Source organism: Balaenoptera physalus, assembly GCF_965194825.1.
Source record: "Balaenoptera physalus genome assembly, chromosome: 20".
NCBI classification, from domain to species: domain Eukaryota; kingdom Metazoa; phylum Chordata; class Mammalia; order Artiodactyla; family Balaenopteridae; genus Balaenoptera; species Balaenoptera physalus.
This window is the reverse complement of record NC_138901.1, coordinates 50,863,419-50,889,052: the sequence shown is the minus strand read 5'-3', so window position 1 is coordinate 50,889,052 and position 25,634 is coordinate 50,863,419. Positions and strand designations below refer to the sequence as shown.

The following is a 25,634-nucleotide window of genomic DNA, read 5'->3' as shown; positions in this document are numbered from 1 at the left end:
CAGCATCTGAGTGTTCAGCTCCACAATTCTGGACATGACAATGGCAGCCACTTGCACTGGGGAGACACGAGGGCCCTGAAAACGTCCCAGCTACACAAGGCCAGCTCACAGGGTGCAGGTGCCCGAGCGCGGGTGGAGGACACACGAGAAGGATGAGCTCCACACCCAGAGTCTTCTTTCCCATCCCAGTCCTTCCTCCCAAAATGTGAGAGATGCATTTCTTTAGTTAGAAGAAATCTTTTGTTTTCTCCCAGCCTAGCTGATATGATGGCTTTAAATCAATTATGTCTAATCCACAGATCTCTGGGATATGGCCTCAAGGTATCCATTCACTTTTATTCACGGGATGCATTTCTATGTCCTCCACTCTTCAGGGAGACATCACTGATGTAATAGAAGGAACGCCAGAAAAGGAATTCTAGTCTCTGACTTCTAGACCTAGCTTCTGGTCTCAGCTCCTCCACTTTCAAACTATGTAACCCTGGGCTAGTCACTTAACCTGCAGCTCCCATATAAAATCCTATAAAAGGAAAGGCAGGCATTGTGAGGATGAAAGGGAATAAAGCGTGGAAAGGACTTTTAAACCATAAAGCACCATGAAAATGTGAGGCATCCATGTTATTATAATTATTTAATCGATGGATCAGACACATTTGATGGCGTCACTTCAGAACTGCTCCTGGAAATTCTGCTCTCTTGGCTCCTGCCAGGACTGTTCACCTACCCTCCCCATGCTAGGAATGCAGGGTTAACTGCAAAGTGCGTGGCTACGGGTTTCCCAGAGCTGCTCTTCCCAGTAGGCCTCCCTTTCGGTGATGTCTGGAGCAAAAACAATACCATAAAATAATCCTCTAGCAGCCAAGTGTAGAAAATTAAAAAGAAGGATCACTAATCCAGACAGGAAAAGTCCTGATTTATTGCTCTAAGCTCTCTCATCATAAAATGGCAGTGAAACAAAAACACCATTCTGTGGGATGAAGGGAGAGGAAATTTAGAGTTGGACAGAAAAAGCTGAAGGAAATTAAAGTGCTGGTGTGCTCTGAAAAGTAACTCTCCAAATATGCCATTGGTCACCATGGTGTTTCCAGGCCTCCCCAACGGCTTCCAGACGAAGGTGCTCGGCTTACGCTGAGCGGAGACCCCTCCTGGCTGACGGTGCTGCTAACTTCACCCAGGACCTTTCAGCCGCTCATGTCATCACTAGACCAGATCAGGGGACAATGGAAAGCTAAGCTGACAAGCTTGGGAGATGATGAAGGAGGCAGGGCAGAGTTCTGCTGCCCCACCACATGGGCTAATTAATTAAGCTTGGCCGTGTTGCTAAGGCCGGTGTGCCATTCGGGAGCCAAGGGGTGGGGCAGGAAGGGCTGCTCTTTCACTCCGGTTTCGAAATGCACTTTCAGATCAAGGCCTTCTACAAAGATCACCAAGGTTGCAATCTCTGAATGTAGTCAACAGCCAAGGGATCATATTTAGAGCAAGCAGACCCATTTTCAGAAACAAACATTAGGTAGGTTGCACAGGGAAATGCAAACCAGACTTACTTGCTCTACGTCTCCTTTTTCCACCGCCAGTTCCTCCATCTCCGGTGCTGCCTCATCTTCCAGGAAGGGATTGGTGGATGCGGGAGGAGACTCGAGTTTTTTCTGTTGATTAGATGTGAGAAACAGATAGGTATTTTCTGAGCGTAGTCAGTAGCTTTCCCCACTGATCTGCTTTTTCCAAGTCCCTCCAACAGCTACATCATGAAATCCGATCTAATGAGCAAAAACTGAGACAACCTGGACCACATTCTCACCTCCAGGCCTTCACACTGCTTTTTCCTCTTCCTGAAACCTTACTGCCCACCCAAACCCAATCCAAAGCTGCCTAAAATTCTCCGTCATCCTTCAGTCTTCAAGTCAGAAGTCCCCTCTTCTGGGAAGCCTTTCTCACCTGTCAAGTCTGGGTTAGAAGTCCCAGTCACACACTCCCATCCCCCCGGTGTGTCCCCTACCCAGGTATTTATTAAAATACCACAACTGCTCATTTATTTGTCTTCTCCCCACTAGCTTCTGTGACAGCAGGAATCTTATCTGTCTCGTTTCTATCTCTGGTGTCTGGCATGTCATAGGTCTTCATAAATATGAATGAGTCAAAATACCAGATGGGTGTGAATTCAAGAACAAACTATAGGACTTCCCTGGTGGTACAGTGGCTAAGAATCTGCCTGCCAATGCAGGGCACATGGGTTCGAGCCCTGGTCCGGGAAGACCCCACATGCCGCGGAGCAACTAAGCCCATGTGCCACAACTACTGAGCCTGCGCTCTAGAGCCCGAGAGCCTCAACTACTGAAGCCCTCGTGCCTAGAGCCCGTGCTCCGCAACAAGAGAAGCCACCACAATGAGAAGACTACGCACCGCAACGAAGAGTAGCCCCTGCTCGCCACAACTAGAGAAAGCCCGCGCGCAGCAACAAAGACCCAACACAGACAAAAATTTTAAAAAATTAAAAAAAAAGAAACTATAGAGCTAATCTTTTGTGTTCTAGATTATAGAGAGAAGTCCCTTCCCAAATAAGTCTCATTACAACAACCACAATAAAACCTTGAGAAAAATTACTCCCCAGCTCCTGAATGCAACCATTCTTTCAAAAGATATCATCGAGTGGGACCTCGGGCTAGCGGGAAAGCTGGAGGCAGGAGATGTGGGTTTTTAGCTCCAACGCTGCTGCGCTGGCCAAACCGTCTAGCTTTTCTGAGCCCCGGCGGCCTGATCTGCTGAATGAGGAGGATAGAGTTACAGGACTACTTGAGTGATTAAATGTGATAAAGCATGTGAAACCCTAGGAGAAGCACATGATACATATTACCGATGATGATTCCAGTGTGACAACAGAATCGAGGCAGATCTTTGGAATTTTTTACAAATTCTACCTCAGGATGTTATTTATGCCAGGGAGCTGGGCGTTCTAGCAGAAAGGGAACTAAGTGGACAAACAGGATAAAAGGGATTGGCTGGTGCTGGGGAAGCGGGGAAGGGGAAAGGAATGACTCTCTGGAGACAAGAAGCTGGGTGGAGAGGAGTTTCTAAAAGTACTTATGACATTTGAGCATACATCAGTGGAGCAGCCTGAACTAATCCCTACGCCAAGAGGGAAGGCAGATGGACCACAGTGTGTGAATGACTTTGTCAAGTGCCAGGACATCAGCTGAAGATACTACCAAAAAAAAAAAAAAAGAAAGAAAAAAAAAAAACCAACCAACCAACCCAGAAAAATAAATAAAACTTAAAAACAAAAACCACACCTGTGTCTGGTTTAGGCTTTAAGACAATTCCACTTACGCTCATGTAAACTACTTAATTCTTGGCCAAAACACTTGGATGCTATTATGTAGCTAGATAGAGCCTTGGTGTATGAAGAAAGCCCTGTGATTAATGTATTAGCTCAAGGCAATCAGTGGTAGGACAATGATTTTTGTGGTATCCTCTGGAGAAACAATATGGTCTAAGAACCCAGCAAACATTTCAAACAGATACACTCGGAACTTTGGCTTCTTTGCCTGATATGGAAAAAAAAATCCTTATAAATGTAAAGCAATTTACATTCATTTTCAAAATTAGGATATTTTTAGAAATGTTTCTTTGAAAGCCATATTTCTAAGTTTTAGTTGTCTCTGTGAGGGTTGCTGGTGTTTTAGGGTGAGGGTGAGAAAGGGAATCTAAGCTTCAACAACAAGTTAAATTAGTTAGTAGCACTGGATTCCTGATCCCACTGGCTCAACAGTGGGTTTGGGGACCATATGAGGAGCTGAATCTCCACGATTCTGAGTCTTTCAGTCCTCTGGAGGCGTAAAGAGCAAGCCAGCAACTGAAGGGAAAAGCTTTGTTCAAAATCATTCAGCCACAGAAACAGGATATGAATTTTTGAACCAAACGTTCCTCATCTATTGCTAGGTCTACCAGGGTTGATGATAACGTCTCACAATTACATACAGCTGGGCCTCATTTTAAAAACAATGTGTTCCTGGAAATCATGACAAAAAGGGGACACTGGTGAAGTGGACTGAGGGTGTTCCTGGGCTCCATGCTCACCGGTGGAGCATCCAATGGGTGGACCTAAGTCGTAAGAAGGAAACATAAAAGGCAACAGTGAAAAAGCAGAGCAACGTTTCAGGCCGTATAATGTGGGCTACTTGTTGGTGTCACCGGGTCAGGAGATTCCCAAAAGGAAAGGTGTCTTTCCTACTCCCGCAGTCTCTCTCTAGTAACATACTGATGAGATTACCAGGGAGTCAGGGGCACTCAGGAACTTCTTGTTCATTTCAGGCACACACATTCCAACCGGGGACCAAGCTGATACCAGAAAAGGGGTTCACTCCTCCATTCACCCACTCGACAAAGGGAGGTGCTGGGCACGACAAGGAAAGCAGGGAGCGAGGTGGGTCATCCTCTGCCCTCAGGGAGCTTACAGTCAGGTGGGAGAGACAGACTCTAACCAAATAATCACACAAGCATATGTGATTATTTGCAGGAAAAGCAAAGGTTACGAAAGGATGCAACAGAGGGTCACAGAAAACTTCCCTGAGGAAACGACGTTTGAGCCAGACCTGAAGGATGCTCCACAGTTCAGTGTGGGAGGGGCATGGGATGGCCGGGGCTTTCTGGGCAAAGGGACCAGCACGTGACGCCATCCATTCCGTAGTCACGTGCTGAGCATCTGCTCGGCTCCAGGCACACTCCAGGCACCGGAGATGCAGCACTGAGCAAGATAAAGAAGGGAGGCACTGCGATGAAAACACAATGTAGGAACTGCGCTGGGCTGGGGGTGAGGCCGGGGAAGTGCTTCTTCATATGGTGACCCGAGAAGGCCCGTGAGGAGTGGCTTTTTGAGCAGAGACTTGAATGAGGAGAAGGAGCCAGTGGGGCAAAGATCTGGAGAAGAGCATTCTCACCAGGGGGATCCCATGCAAAGGCTGGAATGAAAGGAGGAGGGGGTGAGGGGGCGGGGCAGCCGGGACCCAATCACACAGCCTGTCGTGGGCCGTGGGGAAGGTTAGGTTTTCTTCTCAGGGCAACTGGGCAGTCACTGGGGGTTTTAAACAGGGCAGCGGTAGGATCCAGTTTTAGAGTCTGAAGAGGTTGCTGCAGTGTGCCAGGCGGGGCTGATGTGGGAGTGGGCTAAGCTAGAGCTGTGGAGATGGAAAAAAGTGGCCAGACCTGGGGCATCTTTAGGAGAGAGTCAAGAGGACTTGGTGAGAGAGTGGATGTGAGGAGGAAGAAAAGAAAGGAATCGAGAGTCGTGCACTTTCCGGCCCGAGCAACTGTGTGGCTGGTGCAACCACTGACTGAGGGACGGGGCTGGGTTCGCGCCAGGCTCTACCACTTGGGTATGTGGCTTAACTTCTCCATGCTTCAGTCCTTCTAGCTGCAACGTGAAGGGATATCAACACCCGCTGCACGGAGCTGTCATGAGAATTAATGAGATAACGCACGCAAAGCATGACTATGTCTATAGAGCAGCTTCACACGACGGCCGGCTCATAGGGGAAGCTCAGCACATGGGGGCTGTCGTTAGTGTTTAATCCGGGTGGGCAAGTCACGAAGGCAGAACCGTGGCCGTGCCTCTCTCAGTGAAGCAACTCTCCAGAGGGAAAGAGCGGGGAGCACAGGACTTCGAAGACTCACAAAAAGAATTCTTTTTAATCACAAGTGAGATCCTGTCCCTACTATATCGTCTCTTGGGGAGCTCTCCAGGAAATGAAAGCAATGCACCCATCAAATTACAAGGCTTCACCCTTCTCCCCAAGTCTCCAATGAAGCCCTCAAAGTAACGCCTGTACCACCATCCTATTGGCAAATGTTATATCATAAAACCCTGAAGGGTGGACATAGACTCCTGCTATTTAGGGGGCCATGTTACTGCTCAGATTGATTTGCTGTGATAAAAGAACAAGTCTTTGCAGGCAGCCATCACCGGCACAACTCAGCCTTCTGTGCAAGGGCCCCTCGGGCGGAGCCAACCAGACCACGCTTCTCATTCCTGCTCTGCGGCTGTCAGAGCCCACAGAGAATTACAAGGTTAGGTTTAGATTTGAAAGAACTCAAATGACATATTCCACGACCTCTGGGGCTGCTAAGTGAAACCAAAAATTTGCCGAGAAATGAACGACTTTCCAATTTTAAAAGGATTCATTCTTTTTGCTATGATGACAGTTGATTTCAAGTCCATACAGGAAGGAAAAATTCTTCATTCGGCAAGTTAATTCCTACTAATTAAACCACATGGGACTCCCCACACCCACCTTCAGAACCACAAGGGCCACAGGCCAGCAAACCTGTCTAATTTACTGTTGGGAAGAGATGGTCAGGCTTTAGTCAGTAGTACATCCATATCTGGGTCTGCCTGCACACATGCCTGAGGCCTTAGCTGGACACTTCAAATTATCAAAGAAGGAATTCTGAAATTTAAGATGAATGTACTTCCTTTCTCTGGAGGAGAGAGCTTTCATTATGAGGTGAAAGTTCCACAATTTCTGCATTTCTCATTCCATAAACACTTTACTCCGGCCCAGTTCCTGATTTGTTCTTAAAGAGATGGCTTGGAGGCTTCAGCTGATAGGACGGTAAGTACAGGACTATTTGCACCTGGTTTAACATCACTGGAACCCCTCTTTTGTTCTTGGTACCACCATGTTCATATCTTATGTTGTGACAGTTATGTATAGGTTTCTTTCTCCTAATAGAACATAAGCAACTGTCTGATTCAATTTTTCATCTTTTCCCAAGGCCCTGCACCAAGACGGAGCTTGAAAAACACTTGTGGATAAATGCTGATCACATGAGAAGCACTAAATAAAGTCCTCTTCAGACACATGGGCAACACTGTCTGTTTTTTGTAAAACAAACAGACAAACAAAAAAACCCGGTGTGTGTGTGTGTGTGTGTGCACGTGCACGTGTATGCTTGGAAGAGTCTCAAATTGTACCCCAAATTGTTAAACAGTGCACATCTCTGGGGAGAGGGATTTAGAGTAATTGAGAAAGAAGAGATGGTTCTTTTAAAATTTATTTGCGCTTTAACAAGCGTGTATTACTCCCCCCTCCGTCTCTCTTTTTGGTAAACAAATTACCTGAAACGTGAAGATGATTTATAACTAAGCTCAGACAATATTTTCTAAAACCCTTGGTATTTTAAAATTGTGATATAATTAACATAAAATTCACCATTTTAAGGTGATTTTCACTTCAGTGCTTTCATAAAGGCTGAATATAATGTTTAACTTTAAATCTAATCGTCGAGTCCTTAATAATGCATGTGGGCATAGTTAAATCATACCTAGACATTTGCTTTTAATTTCAAGGTATTTTAATTTACAGACTTTTCTTTTTTTTTTTTTGGCCGTGCAACACAGCATGTGGGATCTTAGTTCCCTGACCAGGGATCGAACCCATGCTCCCTGCACTGGAAGCGCAGAGCCCTAACCACTGGACTGCCAGGGAAGTCCCTTAATTTACAGACTATTTTAAATCCCTCCTAAAGGGTCAGGAGTTTAGGCAATTAGCTAGAAGGCTTGGCAGCTCCCTTCTTCCAGTAACAGTTACAGCACAGGGTGTTATAAGCTTGTCGGGGCTGGGATAGTAAAAAACAAAACAAGTCCTGTCCTTAAGGCTCTTTCATCTAGATTTCTAACAGATGTCAAATCGCATCTGTCAAAAAAAGAGCAAAAGATGATGCATCACATGGATCAGATAGGAAGGGCTTTCCAGGTGAGCCTGTCCCCTCTCAAGCTCACCCTCATTGTTTGACTGTCAATCAGTCAAGGGGCTTAAAAGGACCTGAGTGATAAAGTGAAGAGGGGGAAGGGCACAGGCCTGGGAGGGTCTCTGGTCAACTTGGCTCCTTGGCTGACTTCTTATCTGCTCTATAATCTTCCAAGGAATTTGCTAACTTTCTATGAAATTTGGCATATGTTAAAGGGTATTATGATATACTCTGGTTCATTTTGTAGTTCTGATACCCTGAAACAAAAGGGTGACCACAGAAGATTTTCCAAAAGGTATATCCTGGGATCAAGGCACGACGCGGAGGAGGTAAGGAGACAAGGAGCAGCCAGTCTTCAGGGGGGGGATCCAGCAGCTAGCATGGCCATCAGGCCAGGTGGCCCTCCTGGCCCAGGCCAGGCCAGCCTCTTCCCAACCCTGTCTGTTGGGAGCATGGTCAGTGGTCATGACTAAATCCATCCGGGTCCCTGATGCTGAGGCTTACAGGCTACTGACGAAGGTGTGGCCCCAACTGCCCACAGCAAGGTGTCGGCAGGACCAGGGTCAGAGTGAACATCACCGACAGTGAGAAGCACGGCGTTCACATCTCCCCACAGCAGGGCTGCAGTGAACCAATTCTCCAAGACCTGGCCTGCCTTGTGGAAGAGGCCAGAGGAGTTCTGCTGCCTTTCCAGAAACTAATCTTTAAGGGAAAATCCTCACAGGCTATGGAGTAGCCATGGTCAGGACTTGGAAAATGCAGAATGATCACCGAGTCACGATAACTGTGACAAAGAACAGTCTGGGGGAAGAGCTGACTTAAAGACGTCGAGTGACTTGGAGAAGTCTGTGCAGAAGACAGCTGACCAACTGGAGGGATGAATGAAAAGCTCCTGGCTCAGCAGGATTTCCTGGCCAAGGATCTGTAAACTGAAACTCTCTGCAAACTTTATAGGAGAGGCAAGCAACAGCTGAGCAACTGGAGGAGATCTCTGTAAATCGATTATGCCAGAACATTTCAAAACCAGAAGTCCAAAAAGGAAGGGATTGGTGGGAAAGGTTCAGGGGTTCCTAGTGACCAGGAGCTGGAAGGCTGCAGCCCAGGAGCGTGGCCCTGGCAGCGGGTGAAAGCGGAGAGGCTGGGCTGCCCCAAAGAACAGGTACCTCCAGCCCTCTCCTCCCTCAGACAGAAGTCGGTTAACAGCTGACCAACCGCTGCTTTGACATTCCTATACCAGCTTTCCACAGAAAAAGTGCTGTCTTTGCAAACTTACATTCAGCTCCTGCCTGTTTTTCACGGTCTCTACGTGGTTACCCTGCACAGTAGCCTCACCTGGTGTAGAGGGGGCCTTCCCAGCCCACATTACTCCAGCTCTTTTGACCTTTGGGGCATTTCCTAGCACAGGTGAGACCTGACGTGTCCCAGGACAGCCCTGAGTTTACAAGGTCTCCTGGTCATCAGGTACCACAGGGCCGGCCATTCGTTCCCCTGCGACATTAGAGCTCCCTAAATGTAAAACCAAAATCACTAGGAAGAAGGGCCCAGCCAAAGGAAGGGAGGAATGGCTCAGAACAGGTGTTTAGGACTGCTGTTATTCAAGCACTCTTCAAGGGACACATTTCCTGAACAGTGAGCCGGACTACTGGCTCCCGGAGCCCGACCCCGTGCACTACCCACCCTGCCCGGCGGGGAGCCGTGTGACGCAGGCGGGCACCCAGCTGGGGCCTGTGCTCAACACTCAAACCGCCTGGTCCCCAGGCAGATCCCTGGAGGGCTGAACCGGAGCCACACGAGTCTCTGCTGGAAACCAGGCCAAAAGCACAGCTCGGGCAGGGAGGAGAGGAGCGCCAGCATGAGGACGTCAGGTGGGCACTGAAGTCAACCAAATACTTCTCAGGAGAGACACAAGCTTCTTTCCATAGCATCTGTGTGACCTGCTGCCTTTGGGGATTTGCATTTTCTTTAAGGGCACTTTCATTTGTCTCATGTACTATTTTTTTTTTCCTTGTTAATAAGAAGAAATCCATTCTGAACATGAGTTAACAAGCAGAGGAGCGTCCATATATCTGTACATATATAGTTTTATTTGTTAAGCATGGAAAGAGTGCTTTGTGGTTCCCTGCATTTTATTTTAGTGAGGTCACGAGGCCCTGAGTAGACAGGGTTTTATGGTCTTCCCTTAAAACTAAGCGCTGCCATCACCACGCTTCAGCCCACTGCCCTGAGGGACCAGCTCCTTACGTGCCTACTCTGGGGCAGGTCTTGGGGGGCGGCAAAGAGGGGATTCCAGTGAGGTCCCAGGATTTTATGACCGGCAGGGTAGGGGCCAGAGAAAGTAGTAGAGGTGACGGGTGAGTGACAGAAAGGCACTCTAGGCCCAATCTCTGCCTTGCCCCTGCTTCAAGCACAATAGCTCAGAGTTTTCTATATGTGCCTATTAGCTGTGTGACCTCGAGTAAGTTTCAAAGGAGTATTTCCTACAGTTGATGAAGCAAAGTGATGGACTGCAGACAAACGCACCTGGCACAGCGTGAGATACACAGTGGAGGTTCCCAAACTGTGAGCTCTTATTCTGTGTGGATCCCACATTACAGTTTGTTAGAAGGAAGAGTTTAGACTCACAGACATTGAAAATAAACTTATGGTTACTAAAGGCGAAAGAGAGGGAGAGGGATAAATTAGGAATACGGGATTAACAGATACACACTACTATATATAAAATAAACAACAAGGACCTACTGTATAGCACAGAAAACTGTATTCAATATCTTGTAATAAGCTATAATGGAAAAGAATCTGAAAAAGAATACATATATGTATAAATGAATCACTTTGCTGTACACCTGAAGCTAACACAACACTGTAAATCAACTATACTTCAATTAAAAATGGAATGAGGAGGAGGAGGAGGAGGGAGAGGAGGAGGGGGAGAAAGTTTGGAAGTCACTGTTTGGGCCATCTCCCTCATTTAAAAAAAATTGAAAAATAACATTGTTAGACTATGTAAAAGCAAAGTTTAAAAAGTATATAAATGCATTTGTATAAGAAAAATTCAAACAAATTACCAGAATAAAATGAAAAAAAAAAAAAATTCTTTGCTTCTCTACCTAGTCTCACTCTAATTTCCTTTCCCCAGAGACATCCATCCACTGTTATCATTTCCAGACCTTTTTCTTACCTATTTACATATATAAATATGCTTCTCACACAAATGGAATTATGCCATATATACTGGGCTGCAGCTTACATTTTGCACCTAATATATGTGAGAGGTTTTCTTTCTATGACAGCACATCCAGATCTAGCCCCCATTCTACCACTTTCAAACTGCTATACCTATTCCACAGCATGAATTTACCATATTTTATTTAACCATTCTTCAATGACGAACATTGTAAAAATCTCCAACGTTTTCTGCTTTTAAGGCTGCAGTTCACCTCTTTCTTGGTACATTTCCTCTAAACATATCCTAATTGTTAATAAAACTCAAGAGTTGATAATGTAATAAGGTATTTGTGACTGAATAAGTGAGGCCTCTATGACTCACAGAATTACTAGTCTTTAAAATGGGGCCTATCCTTAGACAAAATGATGACAGGACATTCTAGAAACATGAAGTACTGCATAATAGACAAACAATAAATCCATACAGAGTATTCTGTATGACTATTTGCACAAATTCAGCAAAATCCCTGGGATGGGGGATTAAGCACGTGAGCCAATGGATGGAACCACCACAGTGTGAAAGACTGAAGTGAAGCCCACCCACCCACGCCAGTGATTTCCTGGTCCAGTCTCCCTTAGGACCGTCTTACCAGAGTTCCATCTGTCAGGGTACACCCGGAGAAGCGTTTTGCAAGAAACCCCTCAAAGTTAGTCGTTCTTTGAATAGCAAAGAGAAGCAATTTCACTTCAATTTCCTTAGCTCTGGTACGCATGATCTTGGCCAGTTCTGTCCTTCAAATTAAAGATATAAGAATGTTGTCAAACAAACTGATCATTCAAGATAAGACAAAGTAAGTGGCTTTAGCTTATACTATTAAAAAAAAAAAGTATGTGGTCATTTCAAAACCTGAGGTCTATCACTAAGTTTAATGCTCAGGGAATAGAAATACATGTTCTAAATAACAATTTTAAGATGAAATTATCTACTAGTCAAAAAAAAAAAACTCAAGGATTATGGACATCAATTTGTTTACATGGGTACTACAATTTTTATCTTTAAACTTCTCAATAATTTGTTAATAATATATATGAAGCATTTACTCAGTATTTTATAAAAATGCATATATTCTATATAATTTCACAAGTCATTAAGTACTGAATTACAAAGCCCTCCCTCTTCCAGAGAGCTCAATAATCACCTCTTCCACCAGACAGCAGGAGCCCTGGAAAGAGACGTGAGAGACGGGAATCCCCATGTGAAAAGTGACATGTACATGCCTGGGTGGTTCCTGCCTGTGAAGCTTACGTGACACTCAAGTGTCCCGTCTCGGAAGGTTAAGTGGTAAGGGAGCAGTAACACGAGAGTTCTTAGTGAGTACTGAGCTATGGGTCATCTTTCCTCATAAATAAATGACAAAGACCAAATAAAGAGTCTCTGAATTTATTTGAGAATTATGTATCTGTAGGATTTTAGCCAAAATTCGAATAATGAAAGCTTGGCAGCAACACTGCCATTAGCTGACGCCACAGCAGCAGATGTGCTGGCTTTTGGGTACTCCCAGTCTCCTGCGGACTTCATTTTTCACAGAAAATGAATTCTGCAAGTCACTGAACTGGAGGCTAAAGCGAATTACTTATCAATTTCTCAAGGAATTCACTCTTTCTTTGCTTATCAGGACTTAGAAAGTCATAACCACAATCAACCTTGAATCAGTACAAAAAGGTTATCTAAATCCAGTAGCAAATGTGTTTCTGAAAACCACCACCACAAAGAATGTACAGCACCAAGGGTGAACCCTAATGTAAACTACAGACTCTGCTTGGTAATGATGTGTCAGTGTAGGTTCAGCGATTGTAACACAGGGTACACTCTGGTCAGGGATGTTGATAATGGGGGAGGCTATCTGGAGGGATGGGGCAGCAGGGGGTATATGGGAAATCTCTGTATCTTCCTCTCAATTTCGCTGTGAACCTAAATCTGCTCTAAAAAAATAAAGCCTATTAAAAAACAAAATCAACAGCCAATATCCCTAAGAAATCCCCACGCCCCCCACAATGTACCCTTAAAGCATACAACTTGACTGTACCTATGATTTTAAGAGAGATGACTACCATGAATTACTCTAAGGTGGTTCAGTTATGCTTAGATATGGGACTTTTTAAAAAATTAACTTGGAGTTGGAACTTCCCTGATGGTCCAGTAGGTAAGACTCAGCGCTCCCAACGCAGGGAGCCCGGGTTCAATCCCTGGTCAGGGAACTAGATCCCGCATGCATGTCACAACTAAGAAGTCCACATGCCACAACTAAAGATCCCACATGCGGCAACTAAGACTCAACACACCCTAAACAAATAAATAAATAAATAATTTTTTTAAAAAATAAATTAATAAATAAATTAACCTGGGGCTTCCCTGGTGGCACAGTGATTAAGAATCTGCCTGCCAATGCAGGGGACACGGGTTGGAGCCCTGGTCCAGGAAGATCCCACGTGCTGCGGAGCAACTAAGCCTGTGTGCCAAAACTACTGAGCCTGCACTCTACAGCCCATGCTCCGCGATAAGAGAAGCCACCGCAATGAGAAGCCCATGCACCACAACAAAGAGTAGCCCCTGCTCGATGCAACTAGAGAAAGCCCACACGCAGCAATGAAGACCCAACGCGGCCAAAAATAAAATACATAAATAAATAAATAAATTTATAAAAAAATAAAAAATAAAAAAATAAATTAAGTAACTTGGAGTTAATGTAATTGTGCACTATTAGAAGGGACTACATAACCAATAAAAGCCCGTTCCCACCACTGTTGTGGTAAAGCTGCAAGCAAAGATAAAAACTTTTGACTCTAGCTTTAGCTTTGTCAATGGATACGTTGATCTATACTTCTTGGGCTTTAATTCTTTGATGTAAAGAGACTATCTGGGACTTCCCTGGTGGCACAGTGGTTAAGAATCCACCTGCCAATGCAGGGGACACGGGTTCGAGCTCTGGTCTGGGAAGATCCCACATGCCGCGGAGCAACTAAGCCTGTGTGCCACAACTACTGAGGCTGCACTCTAGAGCGCACGAGCCACAACCAATGAGCCCGTGTGCCACAACTACTGAAGCCTGTGCGCCTAGAGCCCGTGCTCCACAACAAGAGAAGCCATGGCAATGAGAAGGCCGCACACCGCAATAAAGAGCAGCCCTTGCTCGCCACAACCAGAGAAAGCCCGTGCGCAGCAACGATGACCCAACGCGGCCAAAAATAAATAAATAAACAAACAAACAAATAAATTAAAAAAAAAAAAAGAGAGACTATCTGTTCCTGGGCTACACTCATGGAAAGTGAAGACAGGATGAATGAGAGAAGGTCTTTAAAATGCTTAGAACACTCAGATGCCAATAATATTAACTATCCAAAGACTATAAACACTGTAGTAGGGGTGGGAAATGTTCTCAACAACTATTTCCTGAGTGTCTACTATGTCACTGAAGTAGATACTGCCCCTGCCCCTCTGGAACAATCTACCCAGCAAGTAGACAAGCAGAACAGGGCTTCCCTGGTGGCGCAGTGGTTAAGAATCCACCTGTCAATGCAGGGGACACAGGGTTCGAGCCCTGGTCCGGGAAGATCCCACATGCCACGGAGCAACTAAGCCCATGCGCCACAACTACTGAGCCTGCGCTCTAGAGCCTGCATGCCACAACTACTGAAGCCCACGTGCCTAGACCCCATGCTCCGCAACAAGAGAAGACACTGCAATGAGAAGCCTATGCACCGCAATGAACAGTAGCCCCCGCTTGACCCAACCAAAGAAAGCCGGTGTGCAGCAATGAAGACCCAATGCAGCCATAAATAAATAGATAAATAAATAAATAAATTTATTTTAAAAAAAAGAAAAGCAGGACAATGATGGATGTATTCTCACTGCACATTGATATAGGTGATACAGACACGTGGGAAAATGTGAGGCAATGAACCGCTACAGGGAAATCTAGTTGATGAGCTTTTAGTTGATTAAGAAGGCAGGCTGGGGGGCTTCCCTGGTGGCGCAGTGGCTGAGAATCTGCCTGCCAATGCAGGGGACATGGGTTCGAGCCCTGGTCCGGGAAGATCCCACATGCCACGGAGCAACTAAGCCCGTGAGCCACAACTATTGAGCCTGCGCGTCTGGAGCCTGTGCTCCGCAACAAGAGAGGCCGTGATAGTGAGAGGCCCGCGCATCGAGATGAAGAGTGGCCCCCGCTTGCCGCAACTAGAGAAAGCCCTCGCACAGAAACGAAGACTCAACACAGCCAAAAAATAAATTAATTAATTAATTAAAAAAAAAAAAAAAAAAAAAGGCGGCAGGCTGTTCAAGGCAAGGGCGAGGCTATAGGAAAGTCCTAGAGCAAAGATAAGAGCAGACTTAGCTGCTGTGTTGGGTATATTTTGCTCTTAAGGCAAAACAAACACACAAACAAGTGCTCTGGCTACAATCTACTGGCCCAGGGCTTCTCATGTAACCTTTGCCGTGTCTCCTTATCAAGTGTTTACCTTGCCTTCACATAATGCTCTCTCCTCTCGGGTTGGAGCTCTAGAGTGGGAGAAGGCGGGATATAGCTACAGCTGGAGTTTGGGACTTGGTTTTGGGTACACAAAATCCGACTCTCAAGAGGAAAGGAGTCTTCTGAGTGGAGTCCAGCACAGGTGAAGGCATTCTCATTAAAATGATGACTTTCAAACAAACAAACCAAAAAAGGTGGGAGTGGTACCAAATCCACAAGACAACAGGGAGCCTGTAGAGACTGGGGGATTGGTTTCAATCAACTGGTTTCAACTGATTTCAATCAACACCAAAACCAGTAGAGAGTTGGCATCTACCTTGTGATGTGGCAAAATTCTACTGCAATCCTCTCCGCCATGTACCACTCACGTGGGAACATCCGGCCGTATTTCTCCTCATAGTCCACAAGCTGGCGCTTGATCCAGGCATAGCGCCGGTCAATCTTGTCCAGCCAGGCAACCTTGGGGAGGCAGGGAACAAAATCCACCCCAGTGCTTAGAAGTAGTATTGACAGTTCAAGAAAATAAGCAAAAACATAGAACCAAGAAAAACAAAACCGATTTCTCTATTTCTCACGGTTTCAGAGTCTAGGCTACTTTTTTTTTACTTGATCCAGAGGTTCTTAACCTGGGGTCTATGATTGGGCTTCAGGGTTCTACAAACTTCCTGAAACTGTATGCAAAGTTTTATGCATAGGTGCATTTTTGGGGAGAAGATCTGTAGCTCTCATTAATTTTTCCAAAGGGTCAGTGACCCCAAAATGGTTAAGAATTGCTGAACTGTACAGTCAGCCCCTAGGATTCATGGTCCAACAATCAACATTTTAAGACAGTAACACTAATAAAATATAAATCACAGACTTGAGAGCAATCAATTTTCAATAAAATTCAAACGTAACAGGGCTTCCCTGGTGGCACAGTGGTTAAGAATCTGCCTGCCAATGCAGGGGACACGGGTTCGATCCCTGGTCCGGGAAGATCCCACATGCCGCGGAGCAACTAAGCCCGTGAGCCACAACTACTAAGCCTGCACTCTAGAGCCTGCGTGCCACAACTACTGAGCCTGCAAGCCACAACTACTGAAGCCCGAGCGCCTAGAGCCTGTGCTCCGCAACAAGAGAAGCCACCGCAATGAGAAGCCTGCGCATCGCAACGAAGAGTAGCCCCTGATAGCCGCCAACTAGAGAAAGCCCACGTGCAACAACAAAGACCCAATGCAGCCAAAAATAAAATAAATAAAATAAATTTTAAAATAAATTAATAAATTCAAATGTAACATCTGATCTCCTTTGGTCAATACTTACATCTTGGTTTTCTTGAAAAAGTACTAGATATTCTGACAGATGCTGTTTAATAAACTTTTTGATGATTTCCTGTTTGATTCTGGGGTCCAAAATATTAGCAATCAGACAAGCATCTCGTAGGACATTGCTGGGTCCTCCTGGCCTCTGGTAAAACAAACACACACCAGTTCAAAAGCCAGAAGTGACCTTTAAATCTTATGGCCTCTGACAGCTGCTGCTTCTTGTTCTACTCATGATGTTATTATTACTTCCACTCCCCTGACACTCATTCTTGTGCTGTGGATGGATATTTTAGTTACTTGTTCCTTGATGAAAGAATCATTAAGCTAGTCTGCAGTAGCCAATATAAAAGCTACTCCATGAATCAGCAATGAGACATTTTAGAAACAGGGCCAGCAATGATGGTAGGAACTTTTGCTATCTGAACTGAAGTCACGTTGCTGAAGAGCCCTAAAAACCAGAATGATACCAGTCTCACTCCACACATGCCAATTTTCCCCGATTCTAACCTTGGATTCCTGTTCTTAAGGTGCTCTATTTGTGCCAAACAGTGTGCTGGCATTTAAAACCTAAACCCAGGTTCTAAACCACCAGCCTTGTCCCACTGATAGGCAACCACGCAGACAGGCAGCCAAAGGTAAAATATTATGATACTGGCCCCCTGACCTGAAAAAAGAAACAGTAGAAGTAACTATCAAGGGGCTGTATTGATGCATCGTGGTGGGAAGGCCTTTGTATTACTGAAGGCAATTCAGTCTTGCTGAACCTTTCTTTATAGTAACTCACTGAATGAACATGGCTGGCTGAGTGGGTTACAGTGAAAAGAACACTTGGCATCTGCTCTTGGTTTGGCTAAATAGCCACATAGCTTTGGCACAATTATTGACACTCATCTGAAATATAAGTGAAAAAAAATAATGGACTTTAACTAGGTGATGATTAAGGGTCTTCCAAATCTTTATGACTTTTTTTTTTGTCAGTTCTGCCCAATTTATCCACCTCAACTGAAGTTCAAGAGTTTCCTAAGTGTTACCTAAGCTGCCCGAGAGCTTAATTGTTAAAATTCTGACTTGCTCCGCGCTGAGTGGCTGTTCCGTCATTCACTGCGCACCCTGACTGCTCAGCTCTGGCTTCTACATGAAAAAGTTTGATCTGACAGAGAAGTCACGAAAGCCAAAACCTATGGGCTCATGGGTTCAGATTTTTTCATTTAAAAAGGACCTAATAGGTAACCTTTGGGTAATTTTTTTAAAAAAAATCTTGATTTCCATTTGTGAAACAGTAATAATAACACAAGGCCTTTAAGAGAAGTCAATAGTCATTCAGAAGGAACAAAGAAAACTCTTAATAAAAAGTCACCCAGACAGAGAAAAGGGAAGCAAGTTGTTAAAGAAAACCATTTTTCACCTCATCTGCCTCGTGGGGTCTGGGAAAAAGATATAAGGTAGGTCAACATTATTTTTTTCTAAATGATAAAGCTGGGTTTCATCTACATTTTTCTGAAACTTCTTAAAACCAGGGTGAAGAGCAGAGTATAGTAGAGCAGACCCTGGACTAAGAAGAGGCTAGTGTTTGTAATTTGTGAATACCTTACAACCCCTTTTTACAGGACAGCTTTCCAATATCCACTCCCCGCAGTTACAGCAAGTGAATAAGGAAGATGAAGTCCACAAAGGAACGTGCTTTACACATAAATTACCTGATTGCTAGAAGTCAGCCAGAATCTATGACATTAAAATCAGAGACAGGTTTCCTGTAGAAGGTAATCTACAAAGCTGGGGCTGCTACCCCCGCCTACTTCCTAAGTTTCTTTTATGAGGCGCAAAGAAAAACGATTAAGATATTTCCAGTTATTGAATTATAGAGCAGATCCAGGAAACGTTCCTTGGCTCGGTGAATGAACATATATCGCCCCCCATCTCCACCCACCAAGTGCTGCTTGCCGGCGTGTGCTTTGGGTCACTTCTGCGCTGCACAGTTCTTTCTCCTGAAATAGCTCAAATAATAGAGGGGGAAAAAAGCTTCTGAGGGTTCTTCTCTCCCCAACACATGCAAAGCATTAAGATTATGTCTGCTACAATTTGCAGGATGGAGCTGAAGGCAGTTACCCCGGCAGTTACCCCGGCACGGTGACGGCCAAGTGAGGCAAAGCTTGTTACATGAGAAGTGTAACCAATAGCTCACAAGTGAAATACTGTGGGCTTTGCAGACACAACACAAACAGCTATGCTACCAGTGAGAGCTAAAGGGATTAATCCCAAAGAACAGGATCATTAAAAGCCAGCCTCCTAACTGTGTCACTCCGAGAGTTACATAAGCCTGGGGACGTTCCTCCCAGTTGTCTCGTCACCAAACTGAAACCAAAAAGTTATGTAACGATGCTAAAAAACACTGCGGCTTGAAAAAAAATTTTATTATTATTTTTTTAAAACATAGCCATGAGAAAAAGAAGGAATTTACTGGGCAGACATCTTGGGTTTGACACACATTAAATTAAACTGAAACAAATCCTCACTTTTTGATGCTGGGAGGACACAGATGGGGAATCAATGTTGCTTTGGGATATTTAAAATCAAGGATGGTCTCATTACCCTGAACCTCTAGCAAACACACTTTATGGCTGCTGGCAAACGCTTCTGGAATGGTAAATGACCAGTAGCTACAGGGAGTGTGCATCAGGCGCAAATGGTGATAATATCCGAAGACTGAAGGGAAAATGCAAAACAATACCTTGGAACCCTGGGAAGGAAATGCTTCTTCGAAATCGGCCAGGATTTGCTGTCCTAACTCGGTCTGGGCGGCCTTCACTCTGTAGGGAAAAGAGAACATATCATTGCCTGGTATCAATTTCCAAATGTCCGTAAGTAGTTATGCACAGATCCGTAGGGGTTAGAACTGTTGAAGTCTTTAGGGATCATCCAGGAAGCGGGGAGGGGTGGCTAGATAAGAGAGGTCACACATTAGTTAGCAGCAGGTTTATGACCAGGACCCAGGCATCGGATTCATTCTCACTACGGATTTTCCACATCCCAAAGTTCTCCTAGGCCACCTCTCACCCGTTGTGAGGTAGTATATGTTAATCTTTACAAAATGTCATTAGGGGGTAGTTATGCTGCAGGAAAATGCTATATAATAATGCCCAAATCACATATAAATCCATTTCGGGTTACTGGTATAACCACTCTCCAGCTCCGTGGAGTACAGGATGGGAGGAGGGCTCCACAGTGCTTCAGAGTCGCTGTTTTTTCAACCCGCAAACTAATATCAGGATCCCAAGTTTTAACAAGAGAACAAAAAGAATGTTTTCTAAAGCAAAAAAGATCCAAATGATAAAATGAACTGCTAATTGAGGGTGAAGGCCACTGAATGAAGATTTAAGTTCTCTCAGAAGACTGTGAAGATGAAAACTGAGTTATACTGAACGTGAGTTAGAACAGGGAAGTCGGTCCTGAACATGGTGGTTTGTATGGAAGCGAGGAGCTCAAGAAATATTTGTCAGCTGAGAGGAAAGAGGAGAAAGGAGAAGCAGCTGGGAGGGGAAGGAGCTACGGTCAGCCTCCTGCGAGGAGCTTGCGCTCCACCAGCCCCAGGAGCTGGACGCCTCCCACGAGCCGTCCTCAGAGCTGGACGGCCCTGAGCCTGAGGCAAGTATTTTATCTTCGCTAAAAGCACCATAAAATAACGTTCTTCCTTTTCTGGTCTCCACCCTGTTACTTTGGAATTAACTTTATGAAGTTTCTAGAAATAGCGAACAGCTCAAAACCACAATTTCTTTGGCTACTAGGCAGTGCCTGGCGACGTACTCAGATTTTTTTTTTTTTAATGAGGGGATAGTCAGGACCCAAAACAGTTTGGTTTTTCTATGGCATAGTTATAATTATGCCTTATTCCAAATACTTTCCAGGGTTTTTCCACTATCTTCGAAACTTTTAAAACCACTCTTGTCGGTGGGTTTGCAGCCTCTTTCGTCACCTTCCGAGGGGGTTAGAAATGACAGAGATAAGGCTATCACTGGAGGAGCCCCCCAAGGCAGAATCAGGGCCCTCCATCTACAGTTGCCCAGTGGACCACAGGAAACATTCCCTGCGTGTGAGCCCTGACAGGACAGAAGAGAACACGCTTTTGTTAAACCGCTGCCTCCAAGGTCTTATGACTCCACATAACAGGCCAGGCAGACAGACTGCCCTGGTGCCAGGTCACAAGACGGAGCTTCCAGAGCCTCAGGCCCCTCTGTTCCTCCTCTCCCCTTGGCAGCGCACAGAGAGCACAGGTTCCCTCCTAAGCCACAGGATCATTCCTGGAGGGGGAGCTCCAGCCCCGCCAGGGACAGTCACAGTCTTATTCTCAGGGCTCCTGAGCACTTCAGTGATAAAGATGGTCCCAGCTCTGCCTCTGTCACCCTACCCAGCCCACCATCCCCTAACTCCATATTCTTAACCAGATTTGAAACTGTGGTGCCTGAGGTAACATGGGTGGACCTAGAGATGACCACACTAAGTGAAGTAAGTCGGAAGGAGAAAGACAAATACCATCTGCTAACACATATATGTGGAATCTAAAATATGACATAAGAACTTATCTATGAAACAGAAACAGACTCACAGACATAGAGAACAGACTTATGGTTGCCAAGGGGGAGGAGGGGCGGGGGAGGGATGGATTGGGAGTTTGGGATAAGCAGGTGCAAACTATTATATTGGGTAAGTTCGTCCACATTTTTCCGTAAGATCTTATGAACTTTTTGGCCAACCCAATATATAGACTGGATAAACAACAAGGTCCTACTGTATGGCACACAGAACTATATTCAATATCCTGTGATAAACCATAATGGAAAAGAATATGAAAAAGAATGTAGGGCTTCCCTGGTGGCGCAGTGGTTGAGAGTCTGCCTGCCAATGCAGGGGACACGGGTTCGAGCCCTGGTCTGGGAAGATCCCACATGCTGCGGAGCAACTGGGTCCGTGAGCCACAACTACTGAGCCTGCGTGTCTGGAGCTTGTGCTCCGCAACAAGAGAGGCCGTGACAGTGAGAGGCCCACGCACCACGATGAACAGTGGCCCCCACTCACCGCAACTAGAGAAAACCCTCGCACAGAAACGGAGACCCAACACAGCCAAAATTAATTAATTAATTAAAAAAAAAAAAGGAATGTATATACATGTATAACTGAATCACTTTACTGTACAGCAAAAATTAACACAGCATTGTAAATCAACTACACTTCAATAAAATCCATTAAAAAAAAAAAAAGAAATTGGGGTGCCTGAAAAGATAACCAAAGCCTATGATAAATACAGAAGTACCAGGCTGTGATTTGCAGACCCCCTTGCCTTCTTCTTCAATCCATTCCCAAGGTCACCTCTTGAGATAGTCTAGACTTAGCTGTGCCACTGATGAGCTACGTGTAATCCTAATTAAGCCACTTCCCCTATGTGGGCCACGACTAAGAATGGTTGTGAAATAAGAGGGTGGGGATGGAGGCCTGGACTAGATGCCTTTCAGTATCCGCTCCAATACTAACTATTCTACCACACCCATCGTACAGCGCTAGCTGGCAATGGCATCCATCTTTACAGGTGACTGGAAGTCGGATGTTTAATTAATGTTGGAGCAGAATAATAAGCTTTTGCACATAAATGTTTCCAAGCATAGTTCCTGAAGTTACTACCAGTGACTCAGATGAGAGAGAAACCATTTCCCTTACTAACAATAATGATGGCATCTATAAACCCAAACCATGATCCGTGCACTTTCAGGGTAAGATGTCAAGAGCAGTCTTTACGATCAGTTGCCTGAGCAGGATCCTAGAAAGACGTCAACATACTTAAAAGAACACAGCTTCGGTCTCACTCCTTTATACTCCTTCCTCTTCCAAAGATGAAAAGTAAGTTCCTACTGTGAAGAGATGGAGCAACAGACTCTGTTAGCGGAGCATATATGTGAGTTCAGCTACCAAGACTTCCTAGTCATCGTTAGGAATATCAACCTACCACTACTAGAGAAGAGGGGAAATAACAATTCCTCCTGGCATCCAAATAAGCTCGGCCTGGTTGGGTGGTGACAACTCAGTGCTGACCACTCGTAGGAGATGAAAGATTCCCTGTGCTGCCCAGAAAGGAAGGTGAACCAACTGTCTCCTAGCATCCTCCACGCCATGTGACCAAGGGCTGTTCAAGGGCGCCATTCCCTAAATGTGCTATCAGATTTCATAAGGGGTGGCAGCAGAGGGACAGCAAACTATGAAAACCACTTAGACATTTATGGATAAAATAACCCTGATGCTTCCAATACCTTGCGAATGACAGTCCTAAAGAAAAGACCCTCAATGATTCGCAATAAACTGACCTCCCAAAATACAGAGTCTGTACCAGACAAAATGGTTAGTCAGTCAGATTAGTCAGACACTCCATCTCCAAAAAGACAGAATCTCAACCCAGAATCTTAGAGTGACTCAGTGGGATGCTTTGAGATCATCAAGTACAACCCTTACACTTTCTTTTGAAACTTAAGTTCTTTCTGTCATAGTCACACAGCTAGCCAGGCCTTTTCTCTCTTTTTTTTCAAATTTTATTGAAGTATAGTTGATTAGCCAGCCCTTTTCATTCTCCACTTTAGTTTCTTTGATCACTAAGCCATATGATCCCCTCAACCTGCCAAGTACCTGTCATGTATAAGAGGTCAGAAATAGCCCTGAAAAATATGTTTCAGTTCAAAGGTTTCATGGGTTTCAAGGAATGCAAGAACCTTCCATTCTTCCTCAGGAAATACTGACTGATTACTAGACACATTTGCTTTCATGGATATTCTTAAGCCAGAGGATCTGAAATGTAAAGATGACATTAAAGAAAAAAAATCTTTCCTTCAACGCTACATTAACGTTTAAGCATTTTCCAGAAGGGTAGATGGAAGAAACAGCTATATTCAAATCAAAGCCCATGAACTTCATATTTCAAATGTACAGGCAAAGATTTCAGAACACAACCCTTTGTATGACTTCCACAGTTTACAGACAGCAAGCTATTAAGTTAGAGAAGCTGAAGCAGCGCGCAGGATGTTAACTCTCCTGCCTTCTCCCCTCCCCCCAAACAAACAAGCTATTTCTATCATTTCCAGATGGTTCTACCATCACTATGTAAACATAAGGGAGGAATATTCACCAGAAATGATGCTAAAAATAAGAAGTCTGGACTTTCCTCAAACTTTTAGTACCTCTTGAAAAAGAACTGTAGTCAGACACTGGAAACGAGAGAGTCCTTCCCTTCCGTTGTTTTTCGTGTTACTTAATAGTATATATTCTCTATTAATCAACACTTTTTTTTTTTTTTTTACAAATAGAAGTTGTGAAATGAACTAAAAGAAAAGTAAATCCTCCTGTGTTTGCAGCAACCCTACATGATAATGAATGGCTGGAGCTCCAAACTATACTGATAGAATGTTATCTTTTTCTATTTTTCAGGGGAGTGTTATTACAGCAGTGATCACAAAGTTCCTTCAAATTTATAAAACCACTTCTTTGAAAAAAATGTTAAAAGGCAAGGAATCCTAAAAGAGTGCATTCTCTTGTTTGTCCCTATGGTGCTTTTTTATAACTAAAATTCAGTTCTGCCACATTCCTGCCATTCAACAATGCCCATCTCACGCAACCAATGGGTAACCTACTCTTCCCCACATCTCCTTGACCTCATGGTCACTGTCATGGTATGGTCTTCATCTTTTCTAATCCAGAACATAGCCCCAACCTCCAGTCTCTTGTACCTATAACCCACAAGAGTTTTACAAAATACAAGTGAGACCATGCCTTTCCCCGCTTAAAATCTTTTATTGTCCACAAGATGAAGAACGGATTCTTTAGCGAGGCATATAAAATCTGACCCTGCCTACCTAGACAGACTTTCACCTTCCACTGTCTCCCCAAGTACCTCGATGTTCTCTCTCTCTCCTATTTTTCCCCCCATCTCTCTTCTTGTCTTGGTGGTAAGATCCTACCCATTCTTTTAAGATCACATTAAAATTGAATTCTTCTATGACCCCTATCCTTGGCCCCTTAAGGGTCAGTCTGTCAATTCCCTGCTGTGCCTGTACATACACTATATCCATCCTATACTGAAATTTTCTATTAGTGTCTCTCATAAAAATGGTGAGCGCTTTGAGGGCAGAGAGTATGTGTTTCTTATCTTTGTGCCCTCAGCCCCCCAGCACAGGGCCTGGGATACAAAAGTGTGTGGTAAGTATCTATTAGGTGAGTGAAGAGAAGAACAAGTGAACAGGAAAAAAGATCTGGATTATCAGGAGGGCAAGGGGAGGTGATGTTGCCTCTCCTCCCCCCCCCATCCACTGAGAGCGAGTCTGCCTTCTCCAGCCAAGCTTCCTTCTTTCCTGCAGCTCACAAAGCCCCGTTTGTCTGCTCTCCTGGCTGCTGCACATCCCCAGTGTGACATGGCGATCAGCCAGCTCTGAGTGTGAAGGGTTTAGGAAGGATAAGGGAAAGGGTGGTGATTTCCCGAGTACTCCGCCAAGCTCTGTTCCAACATTCCTTAACAGTTCCTTGGCATTTCACCTCTAAGATGGCACCCTGAGCATGCAGTGCAACTCCTCCCCTTCCTGTCCCAGAAACTCAGAAATAATGAAAAGATTTTAATAAGAATCCAGAACTGGGCAAGAAAAGGAGTGGTAGGCTAGAAACTCTGGTAGGAGAGGATTGAAGAAGGAAACCCCTGCCTAAAATGGCTTCTCAAAGATGAAGGACATGAGGGAGTGGATACCAGAGCAGGAGGGGGGCCCTGGGGAACCGCTGGAGGGATACGTTGGGGTCCTGCAAGAGAAGCAACGAAGCCAGTGCCCAGGTCTCACCCCTGCCTTGAACATTCAGGTCAGGAATGGGTGTGGGTCTG

The 25,634-nt window shown here is 44.8% G+C and overlaps 1 protein-coding gene across 9 annotated transcripts in view; it reads right to left on the bottom strand.

Moving 5' to 3' along the window:
• The window catches only part of VPS53 (VPS53 subunit of GARP complex), a 139,659-nt gene that overhangs the window by 74,052 nt on the left and 39,973 nt on the right, over positions 1 to 25,634 (bottom strand). For all 9 annotated transcript variants that reach the window (XM_082443447.1, XM_082443446.1, XM_082443451.1 and 6 more), the window contains exons 8-12: positions 19,470 to 19,548; positions 16,740 to 16,883; positions 15,754 to 15,896; positions 11,559 to 11,700; positions 1,545 to 1,646 (exon numbers count right to left, since the gene is read on the bottom strand). In XM_082443447.1, coding sequence (XP_082299573.1) covers positions 1,545 to 1,646; positions 11,559 to 11,700; positions 15,754 to 15,896; positions 16,740 to 16,883; positions 19,470 to 19,548 — 610 coding nt within the window. The remainder of the gene's footprint in view (positions 1 to 1,544; positions 1,647 to 11,558; positions 11,701 to 15,753; positions 15,897 to 16,739; positions 16,884 to 19,469; positions 19,549 to 25,634) is intronic.